At 39.7% G+C, this 19,187-nt stretch overlaps 1 protein-coding gene across 2 annotated transcripts in view; it reads right to left on the reverse strand.

The window, feature by feature from the left end:
• The window catches only part of GNAI1 (G protein subunit alpha i1), a 34,215-nt gene extending 15,502 nt beyond the window's left edge, over window positions 1-18,713 (reverse strand). For both annotated transcript variants that reach the window (XM_042872651.1, XM_042872650.1), the window contains exon 1: window positions 18,235-18,713. In XM_042872651.1, coding sequence (XP_042728585.1) covers window positions 18,235-18,352 — 118 coding nt within the window. In that variant the 5' untranslated portion in view covers window positions 18,353-18,713. The remainder of the gene's footprint in view (window positions 1-18,234) is intronic.
• Between the last annotated feature and the right edge of the window lie 474 nt (window positions 18,714-19,187).

Below are 19,187 nucleotides of genomic sequence, written 5' to 3' on the forward strand. Positions count from 1 at the left end.
TATTTTGTACTTTCACTACTGTGTAATGAATCCATTTGGAATCATAGAATCATAGAATTACTCAGGTTGGAAGGGACCTCAAGGATCATCAAGTCCAACCGCATCCTAACCATAGTACCCTAACTCTAACAACCCTCTGCTAAATCATATCTCCAAGTACCACATCCAAACGGCTCTTAATCACATCCAGGGACGCTGACTCAACCACCTCCCTGGGGAGCCCATTCCAATGTTTAACCACTCTTTTCTGTAAAGAAGTGTTTCCTAACGTCCGACCTAAAACTACCTTGACACAACTGGAAGCCATTTCTGCCTAGTAGGTTAAATGAAATATGTAACAGCACAGTAGGCTGAATCCAGCTCTGAACTATTTGTCACATAAGAGTTGTCCCACAGCCTCCCCAGCACCACAATTGATGTGACAGATTTCCTTTCTTCCAATACACAGCACGACTTATCACCAACAGAAGCTCCTGCACTGTACAGTTACACTGCTATGGAACAAAGCAACTGCCAACTTCGGCCTAGGACTGGTTTATGCTCTCTCCTGATGTCCAAGTAAAAGGCATGGTTTTGATAAACATACAATATACCGAGCAGCAATAGCCCTCAGATTCTGAGCTGCCACAGAAGTGATGAAGATGTTGAACAAGACCAGATCCAGCACTGACCCCTGGGAACACTGCTAGTTACAGGTCACCAACCAGACAGCGCCGCTGATGGCAACCCTGAGCTCTGCCAGTCAGCCAGTTCTCAATCCACCTACCATCCATCCATCTGTCCCACACTTTCTAAGTTTCCTAGCAAGGATGTTGTGGAGACACTGTGTCAAATGCCTTGCTAAAGCAAGGTACAGAATATCCATTACTCTCCCCCTACCAGCCATAGAAGGCTACCATGTTGGTCCAGCATGATCTCCCCTTGGTGAATCCACGTTGATTACTCCTGACAAACTTCCCTTCCAATTGCTTGGAGAGGATATCCAGAACAAGCTGTTCCATCACCTTTCTACAGACAGAGGTAATTACATCACCTTGTGAAGCACTTTCTGTTTAAACATTTAACATGTTTGATTAACAGAGCGGGTCAGTGTCAGGTCTGGTTATTAGATCATAATTATTTATTACGTAATATATAACTGACTCAGTTTTTCCTGAGTTGCGTGTCCATCTTCCACTACATGTTAGTACTAAATCACATCAAACACCTGGAATTCTCATAAAAGTTCTTTTAGTAACACAACCATAAACATTCAAAACACGTACAAAAAAACCCAAGCAATTCATTGCAGTGTACATAGCATTAACTGTGAGCTTCTGGAAGATGCAGTCTCCTATTTTACCTACCTTGTCAACTGCAAAATAGAAACAGTTTTTTATTTGCTGCTGTTGTTTCCTTTATTTTTCTGTTCTTTTTATTGGGAAGAGTGTTTTGATGTTTTTTTTTGTTTTGTTTTGTTTTTTTTTATATCTGCTTTTACTTCATACTAAAATGTCTGCAGCTTGATAATAATACTTCAAAATAAGTCTGAAAATGACACCTTACTCACTGTCCCACACTGAAAAGAAATTGACAATTTTTGCATTCTAGAACGCAGAGCTCAGCCAGGTTTTCTTATAGATGCAAAGCTGCACTGATTAAAAAAAACTGTCCTTTCCTTTGCACCAGTGTGAATAAGTTCTTTAACAGCAAAATGAGAACTGTATTAGAAAATATTACTCAGGAGCAAGCAGTATTAAATATTTCATGTGGGAGATGCATAAAACATGTCAAAGATAGCCATACTGCCACAACCAAACCCTGCCCAAATTTAGACAGTCTTGCATGTATATTCCTCTATCATTTAGTAAAGAATACTAATTATTATTTCTGGTACTACAGCAGTGTGATATTTGATTGCAATTTCACTACTGCCAATAAATGCTGAGAGCCTTACTGGCTCAGACAGTAATATAAAAATAAATATGAGCAATTAAAAAATGGAATAATGACAAGTGATATAAAAAAAAGAGATGGCAGAGTTGCTCTAACCAGAAAAGTAGCAGAGTACCAGTTCCAGATTTGAAAGAATGGTAGAGATTTTTTGACTGCTTAGTTTTAAATGAAAGTTAGTTAACTATTAAGTCATCTCCACTTCAGTAGAATAAGGCTTGAATAACTGATGAGTATTTTCATCTCTCTTGGCACTTGGTGCCCTCTGTGATACCACAGGAGCTCCCTATTGAGAAAAATCAGAGGACAACATGTCTGATGAAAATGTCATTTAAAGCACAGCATCTTCTTAAAAACTTTCATTGATATAATTCAGTGTAACATCACCTAAGTCTAATACTCTTATTATACCTGCTTGCCAGAAAGGTAGATCCTTATGCTTCATTCTGCAAACCAACAAAGTTTGAAAGCAAAAGATGTCCAATTTATTCAGCACAACTTAACAAGGAGACAGAAGAACTAGGTTTCCCCTACTGACTGTACAAAAATCTGAGAAGTCCTCTCTCTCACAGTAATTAGGTTTTATCTTCACATCTCAACACTTTGACAGCTATTAGTGGAATCCAAAGAAGTTACTTAGTTTAATCCAGCATGAGTTATGTATGACAGCACTCTGGGAATTCAGTTAACTCAGTTCAGGCACAAAACTAACCCCGTTACATCCTTCATGGCACAAACTGTAACTTAGTAAGAAACATTGAACTATACTGATGTTTTTCTTTGAAGACAACTTTCAAACTTGGAAACAGAGAGACAACTTGTTGCTTCTTCATGTCCAAATGTCTTCAAAAAACTCCAAGCCCTTAACAGATCAATTGCATGTATGGTACTTTGAAGAAACTGAGCAGGGGTATCAAAGCTCAAATACATACAAGCAAGAGCTAAAACAATGTTTGGTTCTGCAAGCTGCTTTCATTTACTTTTCAAATGAAGCAGGTCCATGTCCAAAACCAATTAAAATAAGTATTTCCATAATTTGAAAAAATGTTATCAAAAATCTTACTTTAAATTAGTCTCACAATTTACTATCCCACATGCTGCCTACATAGCAAGCACTCCAGAACAACAGATTTCACCAGCAAGTGTTCTATGAAACCAAGCACAAAAACTGCCGTTTGTACATTCTTATACCTTAATAGGTATAACATTTCTAATTTGTGAAAGACTCAATAATTGCTTACTGAATAAACTACTCACACATCAAATAAGAAGCAATCCAAACAACTTCACAATTTCACATACATAGCAGCCCTCTTTGGAGGAAACCAACTGTTATGTACAACAATTTCTAATTGTGCAAAGATATTTTTGGCAATACTAACACAGAAATAATTGTAGTCTAAATCTGGGGCAAAGAACTAGTTGAAGAGTTACATAAAAGCTGAAGAGTAGAACAGGAATGGCTTTGAACCATCAGATCATTCTCAAAAGGAACAGAACCTACAGACAAATGAAATAGTCTTGTATGGTGCCAGAGAAGAGATCAAGTATAGACAAGAGTAATTAATACAAAACTGGCTGCTTTTCAGACTGCAAAGCAGATTTGTACCAGATCAACTTAATAAATAGATAGATAGATAGATAGATAGATAGATAGATAGATAAAGCAGGCAACATTTACATTTTAATAATAAATTACTGGATTCATCTCTTGAAAACCCTCTCCCCACAACTCTCCAACTCAGTCTCCTGTCAGATGTTGGCATTTTCTGGTTGGAGGACCAGACGAACGGTGCCTGGCCGTCAGCTATCACTGAGGACAGACAGCACAAGCAAAGTGCTGTCTCTGCGATGGGGCCAGTGAACTCTTACAAATGCGGCAGGGCTCATAAAACAGCTTGCAAATATAACCTCCTTACATTTATTACCTCATGACACATTACCAGAAATGAGACTTATTTTAGCTATTATTCAAGTTATTAATCATTGTTACCATACTCACAAACACATCCACAGTAGTACAAAAAATCCACAGTGAAAACCTTTTGCCACCCACCCAGGATGACCACCAAATGGAATATTCTTCAGCACCAGCCTCTACGAAAGAATATTTGCCCCTACAAAGTTTTCTTTTTTGTCTTGTGCTGTCTTTTCGAAACCTCATGACAGTTATACTTCCTATCTACTACCATCTTGCTTTCCTCTTAATTCTATGGCAGCTACTACTGCTGACTTTTTATGTTCCTTTCTCCCCCATCCCAAATGTTTTCATATAGTCCAGCAGAAGTTTTCTCCTACAAGAATACTCATTATACATTTAGTGATATTAGTTTTGGAATTTCTACAACTAGCAGAATTTGTCAGAAAATTCTGAATGACTTAAAAAAGAAGCTGTGGTTACTGTTGTCTGGAAGGAAACATTTCAGTAACTTCAACATGCAGTAATGGAGTGTAAATCCCAGATTACATCATTCGTTGAAACCACAAGAATGACAGATTCTAAAATTGTGACACTGACTCAGATGAAAGAACTGAGATAATTCTCAAAGTTACAGCAGCCACATGCTGGTTTATTTCTAGAGCAACTGCACTAAGCAAACCTATAATTCACCATCTCTGTTAAGAACTAATTTTAAGCCACTACTTTTCCCCCAAGCCCTCAGTATCACCCTTACCAGATTTTTGAAATCAATGGTAGACAGCTAAACACTATTTTTAATAAAATGTTTTTAAATAAGCAACTGCAGAGTAACTCAAATTAGCATCCTGTGTGCTTAGCCAGGTCTATACAACCAAAGACTATAAACTTAGCCTACATAAAAGACTTAAAGTTATTACTAATGTAAAAATATAAAGTTGTTATTAAAACCATATTTATTAATTTAGTACTGAAGTAGCAAAGAATGTTAATTTTTATATTCACTATAACCTCTGGAACTCTTTAAAGAATACTGTTAGGAGTAAATGTGCACAAGACATTCTACTGTGCAGATTTTAAGGTAACTTCCCATTCATGTTCATGTTTCCATTTATCTTTAGAAGTACAAATTGAGTTTCCAGTTATTTCAAATTCTCTAATAGTGTTTAATATCTTATTATGACAAAGATGTTATGAAACAATCTTTATTCTTACAATTTGATGGATGTGGTAAGAAAGGTAATCTAGCAGACAACTTCAGTTATGTGTGTAGCTTTTGAAGATAAAGTACAGCTAACTCTTCAAAACTACTTTTACATCCACATTCCTCAACTGCTTCAAATCAATGGCTGTACAGCTACTTCTAACATCATCTGCATCACCTTTACTGTAATCACACTGTGGACCAATCATCCCAAAGAGAGCTCTGGCACAATTCCAGGCATGTTTCAGAAACACTGTGAAATATTCTAAAGGAAATGCAGTACCTTAGAATTGAAGCTACTTTTAAGGAAGATTTCTGTTAAGAGCATACAAGACATCTCTTGAAAGAAAGTAGAACCACTGCATTATAAGACAAGGGACAGTGTTACCATACTTTTAATTCTGAAGATTTTCTTCAATTAATACATATGCAAGACTTCACACAAAAAGTACGAGGTGACCAGCACACAAGGACCACAACAAACTTGAGGCTAAAATTTTTGAAATAACTTTAATTATGTCAAAAATTAGGGGAATAGATGCACGCTTAGAGATGACAATCAGGGCTATTAAAAAACATCATGCATGATTACTGAATGTCAAAGCACCCAACAGTGTGTCTCAATAAGTTTAGCAGCTGATTACTTAAATGAATCAGAGGTGAGCCTCTGAAAATTTTGGGACTCTTGCAAAAATTCCAAGTCCAGAAATCTGTTGGTGTTTCTAACAGAACAGTAAATAATTGACCTACTCCTCAAAACTAAAACTTCAATTTGTTAGCTAAAAAGCACAAGTAAAAGTAGTTATCCTCTTCTAAGATAAGTATTCATGTAGAATGCTCAGAAACAATAATCACTGCATAATTCAAAGTCACACTATGAAAGGATACGAGTAAAGACCTCCTAGAGAACAAGTCTGAGAGGACATTATATGTAACCATACAGATAAATGCTATACAGTCCACCAGAAATAATCACCCCCTTTGGTCTTACAATGTTTACAACAGCTACCGTCAATCTCTGCCAACAGTACACAACATACCTAACATGTATAATTAAATACCTAGAACTTCAAATTGTCTTTTTTCTCTTGACAGCATGGTGGCCTTCACAGCCTTTTACTGTTCTTTGAATAATAGATATGTTGTGAGAAGATGGCAGGTTCAGTGACTGAGACAGCAGAGAGATAAGGAGACCATCAGTAATCACAACCAAAGAAACTTCACAAAAAATTCATAGCTGCAGTAGAGGCAGACACCATGCACATCATTCTGGTAAAAACATACAACAAAGTAACTTAAAATTCACAGCATATTTTCACTTCATGCTCCTCGCAATTCCGAACAACAGTACTGTTCTATCCTCTACCGCACTTACTGTAACTATACAAAAATTGGGAAAAATCAGAAAGCAAGGTGGATGCATTCCTCTCAAAACATAAGATCTCATGTAAATCTTAACTGTTTTTTTGTTTAGTTTTCTAAAGCTCTACTTGTCATGTGATACCAAGGTATCACTTGCAAGTAAGATAAATGGGTATCATCAAAGTTTATACAAGGACAAATGCAGTTATACTGAAGTTAGTCCATATTGTAAAAGTAGTGCAATAAACCTTGGTTCACACAAATTCACCCATGTCTAGCACACCTAGTGTTTCTCACCTTGTATAGCATGAGGACTGTGAGCTCCAGAAAAACAAGAATAAGCATGTGGGCAGTCAAAATACATATACTTTAAGAAGGGCTCTACCTCCATCAGAAGGGTGCAGATTTACAAACTGATACAGCCTGAAATGCTGAACAAAAAGGGTCTTGCTACCCAAACTGATCTTTTTGAAAAAGAATTATTTTTAGAACTCATATTTTTTATTTTAATTGAAAGAAGAAAACTTGAGTGCATATTCAATCACACTGTTGTACACACATGTATTTTTCCCACAAAGCTTCCTACAGGTAGACACAATTATCTGTGTTTAATAGCATTGAATCAATTTTCTTTTTAAATAGACTTTGAGATAAACAGTTGGTCTCAAATTAAAGTGTTAAAGTTTTAAGGTTTATCAGATTTCAATCCATTCAAACAGGCAGTCACACCCAACAAGACCAGAAAAAACAAACAAGTATGTTGTCATGGTTTGATCTAACACCAAAAGGCACTATGTTCCAGAACAGCAGGTAGGAAATAATCCAGATAGCCTCTCATCTAGGAATTAAACGACAACCTTTGCTAGCAAACACTGAGGCACTAAAGCACATTAGAAGGAATCCCTGTCAATGTCACTAAGAGCTTCAGAAGGTATATAATGGTTTACTGGATTTGTTAAGGCTTAGTAACTGAAGCAGCACAGAGCTGATAAATCCATTTTCAAAATGCTTCAAGAAATATTTCAAACACCAAGAATACAGGCAGCATTTAAATGAGACTAGGCAGCTTACTTTCAGTCCTCTTGTACCACACATCATGGTAGATTGAGAAATCAATGAGAATTCAAAATGATATTTAACTGAACAGAACCTACAACTAATTGAGACAATTGTCTCGTTTGTTCTCAATTCTGTTACTGCAAGCCATTCACCTTCAATCACAGCAAATTTTAAAACTTCATTCTAATACTCCACTCATTTTGTTCCCATATTACAGTACTGGTAACTGAAACTAACATCTCTACTCTTCTGAGCACTCTATTGTTTGGACACTGAGCTGGTCATTATCTTTTTCTCACTACCATATGGCATTCTTCACAAAGCACCAGATAAAAAAGAACTTTTCCCACTTGAGATTGTAACCTGTACGTTAAAAGTGCATTCAGAAGAATACGGAAACACGTTTGACTCTCCTTGTACTTGGAATGAAACCAAAGCTCACACCTCCTTCCTCCAATCAAGTGCTCTTATCTGAAAAGTCTTTCCTACAATAGCAGTATTTTAAAATAATGAGTTTTGAATAAGTTTAACAACTCTACCAATTGGATTTTGCAGGCAAACAACATTATTGCTACTCCAATCCTATAGTAAATTCTAACAGAGAAATGCAGAAACTGAAACATCTCATTCAGCATCCATTTACCTTCCATCTGCTGCTGCTCACTTCTAGCAATCCATGTGCATCAGGCACATATCTCTGCTGCTCACTATGCAGTTACTCAGGTGCTGACCAGACCATTAAAAAATATCAGTTAAGACTGACCACTCTAGCAGCAAAACAAAGTCAAAACAGGATAGCTAATTTGACTATTAAACCAGCACAAAACTGACTTAAACATATTAAAGTACCAGGGAGAGTGCAAAATCATTCAGCCAGATGTGGCAACAGCTCTCTCCTTTTAGGAACACAACAGTTCCCATAGCCAAGTAACTATTTATGTCACTACACTATTAAACAATGGATACTACTTATTCCTGGCATTCCAACATGTATTTACAAAGCAGGCAAGATTCTTATTCTTGGAAAGTATTTCCTTACCATTGTAATCTGTTTAGCTCATAACATGAGTTGTTATGTATTACATCAGCTTCAACCACGTAGGAGAAAAAGATAGGCAGACAGATGTATGAGAGAAATTACTTTAAAAACTTCATGAAAGAAGTGATACAGATTGCCACTTGATTCCAAGCTGCGCATTCAATCCTTTCAAAAAACAGGCCATATGAAGTCCATAGAATGACAGAATTGTTTGGATTGGAAGGGACCTTAAAGATCACTTTGTTGTGGGACAGGGTTGCCACTCTCTAGATCAGGCAGCCCAGAGCCCCATCCAGCCTGGCCTTGAACATCTCCAGGAATGAGGCATACACAACTTCACCGGACAAACCTCATCACCCACTGAGTAAAAAAGTTTCCACCTCACATCTAATTCCAATCTTCCCTTTTAGTTTAAAACCATTCCCCCTTATCCTACCACTATTTGCACACATAAAAAGACAGTCCCACTTTTGTTTGTAAGCTCCCTTCCAGTACTGGAAGGCCACAATGAGATCATACCTCCTCTTTTCCAGACTGAACACACCCAATTCTCCTCAACCTGCCTTCACGGAAGAGGTCCATGAGTCCTCTGCTGCAAGGTGGGCTGAGATTTTCATGCTGGTGCTTCCTTCCCCATGTTAGAACTGGAATTTACATTACAGTATATTGACGACTTCTTTAAAAGCAATCAGTTCAGAGCAATGATTGTAGAAACTTCCTGTCCAATTTGGTTGCCTAGATACAGTTACATTTCACTAAAGATGTAGTCAGGTACCTTTGCTAAGTCTATTACACATTTCAAATGCAATAATGCATTCTAAAAAGCATGTATGAAAAAGTAACGATATACAGTTTATTTCATAAACTGCAGCACTGTATACTCTAACACTGATTCCTTTAAATAAAATAGATGCATGAAAAGCACTAATTTCGTTATCAATTTATATAGGTATACAAAATATTGCAGTTTACACACATCTCTCAATATAAATGTACAGCTTACATAAAAGGATAGATGCATATATCAACATCTCTACTTATTTATCAGGTTAATGCTAAATGAACAAGAAATTGTGTTACCTGAAGGTTTACTAACCCTTCAATTACTTAAGCCAGGAAAGGAAAGCAATTCATGTATACTAATAAACCTCTTAACAAGTCTCTTTAAAGTTTTCATACACTGTAAGGCAGAGTACCCCAACAATTGAGATCCTGAAAGAAAGACACTGAGACAAATTGTTTAAAGACTCCACAGAAATGTTACTTTAAAGGAAAGGCCCAGCCATAACTAAACCTATCCTTTGTTGCATTTTTTTCCCCAAAGAGTAAAGGGCTGGCATTCAAAAACTAAAATGAACTGATGTCAAAAATTGACCTCAACTTACAACACTTTCAGATCACAGACTGGAGAGGTTGGCAGGGACCTGTAGAGGCGATCCGCTCAAGCAGGGATACCCACAGAAGGGTGCCCAGGACCACATGCAGGCAGCTTCTGAAAATCTCCAGGGAAGAGACTCCACAGCCTCTCCGAGCAACTCGCTTCAGTACTGAAGAGGCTGAGAAAGCTGGGAGTGTTCAGTCTGCAGGAGGCTCAAGGGATCACATCAATGTGTCTAAATACCTGAAGGCAAGGGACAAAAAGGACGGAGCCAGGCATTTTTTTCACTGGAGCCCTGTGGTTGGACAAGAAGCAATGGCATAAACTGGAACACAAGAGACTCAACTTGAATATCACAAAAGCACTTTTTACTGTGTGAGTGGCTGAGTAATGGCACAGTTCACCCAGACAGAATGAGGAGTTTCCTCCTAGGAGATCTTCAAAAGCCACCTGGATGTAGTTCTGGACACTCTGATCTGGCTGCCCCTGCCTGAGCAGGTTTTGGACCAAACCGAGCCAGAGTCCCTGCCAACCTCAGCCACTGTGTGATATCATGAGTCTTTTACTGCAAAAGCATCTATTCCTAGTACACAAAGCTGTCTCAGTAAAAAGTGTATGCTACTGTGTCTTATTTTTCTAAATGATTTCAGCATCTTAACATCCTTCAGCTCAGAAATGTCACCAAGTTAAGCCACTTCAAAAAATACATTTTTCCAAGCAGCAAACTAAAAGCTTCTTGCTCTCACATGTTTAAAAGTCCCAAATTTTCCAAGAGCTCATAAAATCCCTTACCAGTTTAAGGTATTTCTTTCCAGATACACAATCTCTCAGGTGAAGCCAACCAATTTCCATTTCCAGAATAACAAAACAGTAATTTACACAAAGCCTGAGACAACACTAGGACACTGAACAAACAAGGACAATAAATAGAACAGCTGAGCTCAGTAAAGCTGGTCAGTGACTAAGAGTCAAGCTCAGAATAGCAAGTTTTCCATCAATACAGGCTTTCCTATATACATTTTGGAAAAAGCCTTCTAATAGCTGATTATCAAGTCAGCTCAGATCTTTATTGCAGCGTTTCCATGGCAGAAAAATCTTCACACTTAACATTTCTAATCTCTCTTCTCTACTTTCATTTTCTACCTTGACATTTGCCAGACAGCACATTACAGGAAACACTGCAGATATCTATTAAACTCACAGCAGCAAAACTCACTTTAGAATTTCACGACCTCTGAAGCAGACTGATGGCTTGGTTTCAAAATACCTGGTATTTATAGAATACCAAGACAATTAGAGGGTAAAATATGGCAACAATAGTATGAGCTACCTCAGAAATGATTATATATATATTTACTTATATTTATATATTTATATATATGAATCAGAACAGCCTAACTTTATAGCACGAAGTTTGAGCTCAAGTTGTGCCAACACAACTAGGCAAGGAACTGTACTATAAGCTGCAGTCTGAAGTTAATGAAGAATAACTCTTTAGAAAAGTGGGGTTAGCTTCACTACAAGATCATTTCAGTAACATAATTCATAGAACTGTAGGAAGCTATCATATTAGCACAATGATGATACAATAAACTGTGCTCCCAGAAAAAAAATAACAAGAAACCAAATAAGTTGGTGTATTACAAAATGTATGTACTGCCCTGAGGCAGTGTTAATGCTGGAAATGAGCTGCTTACTAAAAATTATTTACTGGAGTTTTTTTTTGTCTCTGATTCAAGAGGGGGAAAAAAAATCGCACAGCATTAGAACACAACTTGAAGGAAATCTCTCTTTAAAGATAAACATTTGAAATCTATTGCACAACTCTCAAAATCCAGAAACTTCTTTAGTGCCTGATAAAAAAGCAAAAAGATATAAATCCATAACTACACCTTTTAAACTAGAGAGAAAAAAAGGAAGCAAGCATTGTTGGTCTTACAGCACAGTACAAAATGCATGGTTTTTCTCTAGCTCCATCTTAAAGCATACATACTAAAGCAAACTGTTCACGAGAATGCTGAAAAAAGACTTAAGAAGTCTATACACACTAATGACCAAAGTTATAAATTAGTACACCAAAATTCAAAGAGAGAAACAAGCACAAAAGCCCAAACTGCAGTTATACAAACACACATCTAAGTGGCTCAGTCTTCTGTATATGCATGAGTCTCCTTATAAAAAAGCAAGGAGAAACGGTATGCAATGGGAAATCTAGCAATTTTGACTTTGTCCTTACAAATTATTGCTATATTTAGTACTAAGGTTTGAGGACTGCATGAACATAATTACAAGTCATGCACAGAAGTTCACACAAGTAACATCCTGATGCCAGCATTCAGCTGTACCATGTTAAAATACAATACAGTTTCTGTTTCAGAACTACTAAGAAGTATCTAAATTTAAACAGATCATGCAGCAGAACATCTGGGGGAAAAAAAATAACAAAAAGATGTGTAGTGGGCACACTCTGTTAGTTCAACTTCAGTACCTGGAAAAGTTATAGAGAAGACTGTCCTAGAGGAGCATTCAAACAACAAAGCTACTATCAGGCATCATCAACATAGTTTCATGATGGGAAAGTCCATCCAGTCTGTCTAACCTGATGATTACCTACAGTAAAGTCATCTGCTTAGAGGATGAAGAGAAAGCAGTGGACATAATTTTTCTGGATTTCAGCAAGACTTTTGATACAATCCCTCACAGTACCCTTCTGGACAAAGTGTCCAGCTGTGAGATGAACTGGTTCACACTATGCTGGGTGGTGAACTGACTGAACGGCAGAGCTCAAAGGGTTGTAGTGAATGGGGTTACACCTGGCTGGAAGCGAGACACTAGTGGTGCTTCCCAGGGCTCAATCCTAGGATCAGTCCTATTCATTTTTAATCAGAAAACTTGATGCAGAAGTTGAATTTATCCTTGGCAAATCCACTGATGATACTTGGAAGAATCACAGAATCACAGAATTGTAGGGGTTGGAAGGGACCTCCAGAGATCATCGAATCCAGCCCCCCTGCCAAAGCAGGTTCCCTACACCAGGTCACACAAGTAGGCATCCAGGCAGGTCTTGAACATCTCCAGAGGAGACTCCACAACCTCCCTGGGCAGCCTACACTGCAATCTACACAGGCTGGAGTATTGAGCAATCAATACTGGGTGCTGGGTGCTGCACCTGGGACAGAGTAATATCAGACACAGACCGGGAGAGGAATGGCTGAGAGTAGCTCAGCAGAACAGGATCTGTGGGCACTGGTGACAGCAGCTCACTGTGAGCCACCAGCTCAATAGTTAAAATGGTAACCCACACTTTGGGGTGCATTAAACACCCTACTCAGCCAGTCCAAAGAGGTAACTCTCCCACTACATTTAGCACTGCTGTGGGTTCACTTCAAATACTGTGTGCCTATATGGGCCCCATAATATAAAAAGTATGTTAAGGTCCTCAAATGTCTCTGGAGCAGAGGGCAACAAAGCTGGTTAAATGGGGTGGAAGGCATGCCCCATGAGGAGAGGCTGAGGATGCTTGGGTTGCCCAGTTTGGAGAAAAGGAGAAGCAACAGTGACATTGTTCTGTGCAACGGGCTCCTCTTTTTCTCGTCCTCAGCAATTCTTTTCTCTCCAGTAAACACATGGAAACTGCACAAAATTGCACACAGGGAGATTCAGACTGGACATGAGGAAAAAAAAATTTACTGTGACAGTGGTCAAATACCAGAACAGGCTTCCTAGCAAGGTGGTTGTTGCCTCAGACCCAACAGTGTTCAAGAAGCATTTGGATAATGCCCTTAATACATTTTATCTTGTGGATGCCATTTAAATAGTTGGGCAATTGGAGTTGATCCCTGTAGGTCACTTGCAAATGGAATATTCTATAATAAACCAAAAGTAAAATTAAACACTTCTAAGTTATCTTGTAACAAATTCTTAAACAAAATTTGAACTTAAATTCTACAGATAATTGTGACTGAAGGTCAGGCAGGAAATGTTTTCAGGGATATTTTGGACCACTACAACAGAGGCTGGCATAACTTACAAAGAAAAGGTAAGAATTCCTGAAAGGTGCAATATATGTTCGTGAGAAAAAGGCTTTGAGAGCTCCAGTAACTGAGACATCTATCTGAGTATGGAGAAAGAAAACACTGGAGGAAAGGCAAGAAAATTAATGGTACATAATGCACACATACATATATATATATATATATATATTTAAGTCCATTGTGCAGTCAGGTCTGGAGGAAAGCGTGTATTGCCAAGGACTGTGAAGATGACACTGCAGGAAAGATGAGTATGCAGTGGGAGTCAATTGAGCAGAAATACGAAGGTCTGGAACAAAAGAACAGTAGTTCGAAAAAAATGTTTGAGAAGGGAAAATTTAGAACTGAATATAATTTTAGTTAGTGCCTTCAGCAGCAGGGAGAACTACAATTAAAAAAAAAAAAAAAAAAAAAAAAAGGAATTCTCTGCCTTAAACTGAAAAATAGGTTTTTTAAGAACATGGCAACAGTGTTTGAGTGTGAACCATAAGAATCTGATAAGGGACGTAGAAGCTCTGCTGGTCCTGACTACAAAGGCCCTGGAAGCCTGACTATCCAGAAAGAAGACAACTTCAGTTGTCACACATAATCAGTGGCCTCGTGGATCCCAGAACCCTCTCCTAAAGAATAGGCCTATTGCCTTCTCCAGTGATACTGAGAACATCAGCACTTAATTTATTGTATTAGATAAAAAATGTGATGATCCACAAGACAAATGTGTTAATCCTGTAAACTCATGCTGCCAGTTTGAATGTATTCATAAAACTCAATGAGTTAACCTCATACCAGAAGGCTTTCTACTAAATGAGGTACTGTCTGTTCTCCTGCTGTTGGCATTGAATTCAGTCTTATGCGCTTTGGCTAATTCAACTGAAACATACTTGCAAATCCACACCTGATCTGGATCACATGTATATTAATGCAGGACACAGACCAGTTACAAAGAGCCACCACCTCCCGAAATGAGTAGAATTACACTCATTCTGCAAGCATCACAGTATTTCTTTCACATCCTCCCCCTACTCTGAACACAGAAATTAAAAAAAAAAAAAAAAAAATCACCATGGAAGAGAAAAACTTGGTTCCTTTGCTTCCCTCTCTTGGAAGGCAGTCAAGATAGAAGATACGCAGTTTTTCAGAAATATAGTTTACCCTATAGATACATGAGCCTATCTTTGAGAAAGAAACAAACATTACCTCAAGTAATCATGAAACAGGTTTAAGAAATACCAGTGACACAAACTTTAAGGGCTTAAGGAAAAGTACTTGGAATGTTAAATTTTTCAGCACTGGACATCATACTGGACTGCACTTACACTTCATGGAAACTCAAAAAAACCCTTCATCACAAACAGGAGACATATGGATAAAAGCCATTTAAATGAAAGCAGCTTATTTAATAATTTACAACTAAAAAAAAAAAAAATCACCAAGCTCCATACACAAACATTTTCCAGCTGGCTCATTCAGCTATATGCTATATATGTTCAGCTTATTTCTAATAACGAAGATGGTTTTCAAGTTTTCCAGAGAAGGTTCTCCTGCTGTTAGCATATAACATTTAAGTGAATTACAAGGTTAAAATATTTTTCACAGATATTGGTCCAAATCCAATACTTTTATTCCAAGAACAGAAGCATGATCTACAGTCAAACCTGTACAAAACGCAGTACCAATTTACAGATAGTATGTTTTTAAAAAGTTAGACAACTCAAACCAACAGCGTTTAGAACAGCTTGAATATGACTGCTTCTTCCTAGATACAGAACAAAACACGAATCTACCACAGATCAGTGGTATTATTCACAAAGTCATGGTTTATGCACAGCAGTATCACAGCTCCCTCTAATCAATGATACTTCCTGGCTTAGAAAAACCTTCAGAAAAGCTTTTTATTTTAATTCCATTGTAAGCCAGAAACAGACTAATTTTATAAACCTATCCTCCAGTTAACACACTAAGTAATTCAAGTTTTGCTAGGATTCTCTAATCACCATACAGAAATAGTTTTTACAGATCCTGAAGTACAACTGCCTTACTGAGTACTCAGCACAGAGCTACACACTGTTTCTACATAAGCAAGGTACTTCAGATGCCTCTCACATGGCATATCTTCCTGTCAGCAGACCACAACTTGTTCTTTTCCTTTTATTTCAGCATCTTTTTAGTAGAACAAGCCCATAAATAGATGCAGGAATACAAGTGAGTTGATGACAAACTACAACATATGGGCAGAAAAAGCAATTGGGAAAATGAGTGGCAAGAAGAAAATGACTAGTGGAAGTAACTTAAAATAGTTTTTCCATCAGATAAAGCATTCATATAACATTTAGGACAGCTAACACAGGAAATTGAACAGAAAAGCTTCCATTAGGATCTGAAATACATAAATGTATCCATAGATGTATACATAAAGCCTTACTCTGAGCTCTGGCCCTAGAAATTCTTCATCTGCTCATTTTCACTTTTTAATAGTTGAAGGGAAATACTACACTGAGTCGTAAGGTGAGGAAATGCATGTATTTGAGCATTAACTTCATTTCCTGACATTTCAGTAGACTGCAGCAGAAAACAAATTCCTCAAAAGCTTATCTGTATCAGAAAGAATTCATATAAAAAGCTACTAGCATATAAATTTGTAGACAAGAATATTAAGCCTCCGAAAACAGCTCATTCTCAAGTTTAATGCAAATTTTATAGAAGATGTTATCCACATTTACAGAATAGCATAACGACTAGCTATGTCTATTTAAAGTTCAGTACAGAACAGCAAAACTCTGAAAAATTATTTCTAGTGCCTTGTCAGAGCATATACAAACCAGTACTCTGCATCTCTTGAAAAAGGACATTTTCTGCAGTGCTGATCAGAGGCTAACCTTCCCACGCAACAGACTCCAGGCTTACAAAGTTGCACAGGACTAAGCACAGTACCAACCAACAGCCTAACACTTTCTGGAAAGCAAAGAGAAGAGAAAAGCTTTCTTCCCCTCATATGCAGAATTTTAAATCTGTACATACATTTTTTAGAAGTTTGCTTTACCATACTAGCTTGTTTTGTTTCTTCATATAAACACAGAGGGAAGCGCTTCAGTTCCCTGTACTTGTTGGGAGCTATTTTACAAGTTTGCAACAGACAGAAGTTACTGAGTTCTACTACAGCAAGATTTGTACTAAACAGAATGCTCCACTCAAGGAAAACAAATTTATGGAGGAGAGAAAATTGGGTAGTATTTCAAAAACCAGAAACCATGCTTGGAACTGTAGCAGCACAAGGAAAATTGAAACTCCAAATTTTTTTTGTATATATTTATTTTTTTTAAATATGGGTTAAAAGGATGCAGTGCAGTTAAGCTATAAAGCATAACATAAAACTCCCCATAACATCAATACAACACGTCTTGCAGGATTCAGCTGCCCACAACACATACAACAGTTTTAGATCTGCACAAAGGCATTTCTACTTAAATATTGCTTCCCCTTTCATAGTGATTTTTAGCAGTAATTTTACTTCATTTATCTTTATACACAAACATATCACTTTAAATACGCAAAGCTGCTAGCTCCAGGAACTTGTGAGCAAAATCAGGAAGACTTGATGGCACAGAACTATGAAATTGCTTGGGCTGGAAGGGACCTCAAAGGCCATCCAGTGCCAACCCCCTGCCGTGCACAGGGCTGATGCTCACCAGATCGATACCCGGGCCCCATCCAAACCCGCCCTGAGCACCTCCTGAGGTTGGGTATCCACAGCTTCTCTGTGCAGCTCCTCATCGCCCTATTCCAGTGATCCGCTCTATTACACACTTTATAACCCGTCAAGGTTTGACCTTACGTTGTACAAGTTCAGCAACGTAACCAACTTCCAAAACAAAACAATGCAAGAAGTCAGACGGCGCCTCGTGTTCCTTTGACGCTTCTTCCACTTCACTCTTACACCGACGCTTCAGAAGGGGACGCTCCACACGAAACAAACATCTCCCAACCTGAAATTCCCTTAAGCTCTTCCTCGGAACCGAAGTACCCAGAACCCACATCAGAAGTTCAAGATCGCACACCCTTCACGCGGAGCCGGCGCCTTTTCTAAACAAAGCCCCAGCCTCTCGGAACCGCTCCCTGGCCCGGCCTGCAGCCCCGCCGCGCCCACCTGCGCTCCCCCCTCTGCCACCAACGCTTCCGAGGACCACGCGCGCCCTTTCCGCGCCCCGCCGCCGCCGCTCCCTGGGGAGAGATGCTGGGGAACCTCCGCCGTCCCCCGCCCTCCGTTCGGCTCTCACAGCTCCGGAGCTCGGCCCAGCCAGGGGCCGCCCTTACCGAGCAGGAGCAGCTTCACCTCCCTGGCCGCCTTCTCGCCGTCCTCCCGCAGGTTCCTGTCGATCATCTTGCTCCTCTCCACCGCCGCCTTGTCCTCGGCGCTCAGCGTGCAGCCCATCTCGGCAGGGGCCGCGTACCTCGCCGCGGGGAGAAGCGGGGCGCGGAGGGCTCCGGAGAGACGCTGAGGAGCGGGGGGAAGCAGAGCCTGCCCGCTTTCTTTCTCCCTCCTTCCCCACCTGAAGCGCAGGCAGCGCGCACCACGTTTACCTCACGCGCAAGTAAAGGGAGAGCGGAGCGAAAAAAAAAAACCCAAAAAACAACACCAAAATCGTAAAAAACACCACAGCGAAGGGAGGGGGAGGCTTCCCTCGATCCGTCCCCGGGGACACGCTGCCGGCGGAAGCGACCGCTCCGCGCTCCCCTTCCTCGAGCCTGCTATTGCCGCCCCCGCCCCTCCGGAGCTCACGGCGGCGCGCACAGCCCACAGCGCCGTGGGAGGGAGAGGAAGGGGGCGTGCGCGTGCACGCGGGGGAGGGCGGGGGGGGCGGGAGCGCGCCTGCGTGCAGCATCGAGCGGCCGGAGGTAGAGAACGGAACGCGAACTTCGGTCCGTCCTGCGTGTGCGTGACGTCAGTGCCCAGCTCCGCACACCTTGCTGCAGGCGGGGGGCGATGAGGGCTCGAATTTAAATGGCTTTGCGCGAGAGGTTTCACTGTGTTGAGGAGGGAGCGCCTCGGAAAGGCTGTTCTAATGCCTATAGGGTTACTCCGGAGACTGAGAGTCGCCTGTGGTGGGGTGTTCGACTTCCTTAGGCATGGCCTCGGTAGCTCGTGGCCGCGAACGTCTCCATCCGCTGTGCGTCGCCTCCTACTGCCTTACTGCTGAGAGCGGTTCGAGTCCCGTTCCTGGAGCTGCGTGCTGGTGGATGGGCGGCTGTGTGCAGCGGTGGGGCCC

This window comes from Lagopus leucura, unplaced genomic scaffold, assembly GCF_019238085.1.
Source record: "Lagopus leucura isolate 7727_CA_CO unplaced genomic scaffold, USGS_WTPT01 Super-Scaffold_100008, whole genome shotgun sequence".
Lineage (NCBI taxonomy): Eukaryota > Metazoa > Chordata > Aves > Galliformes > Phasianidae > Lagopus > Lagopus leucura.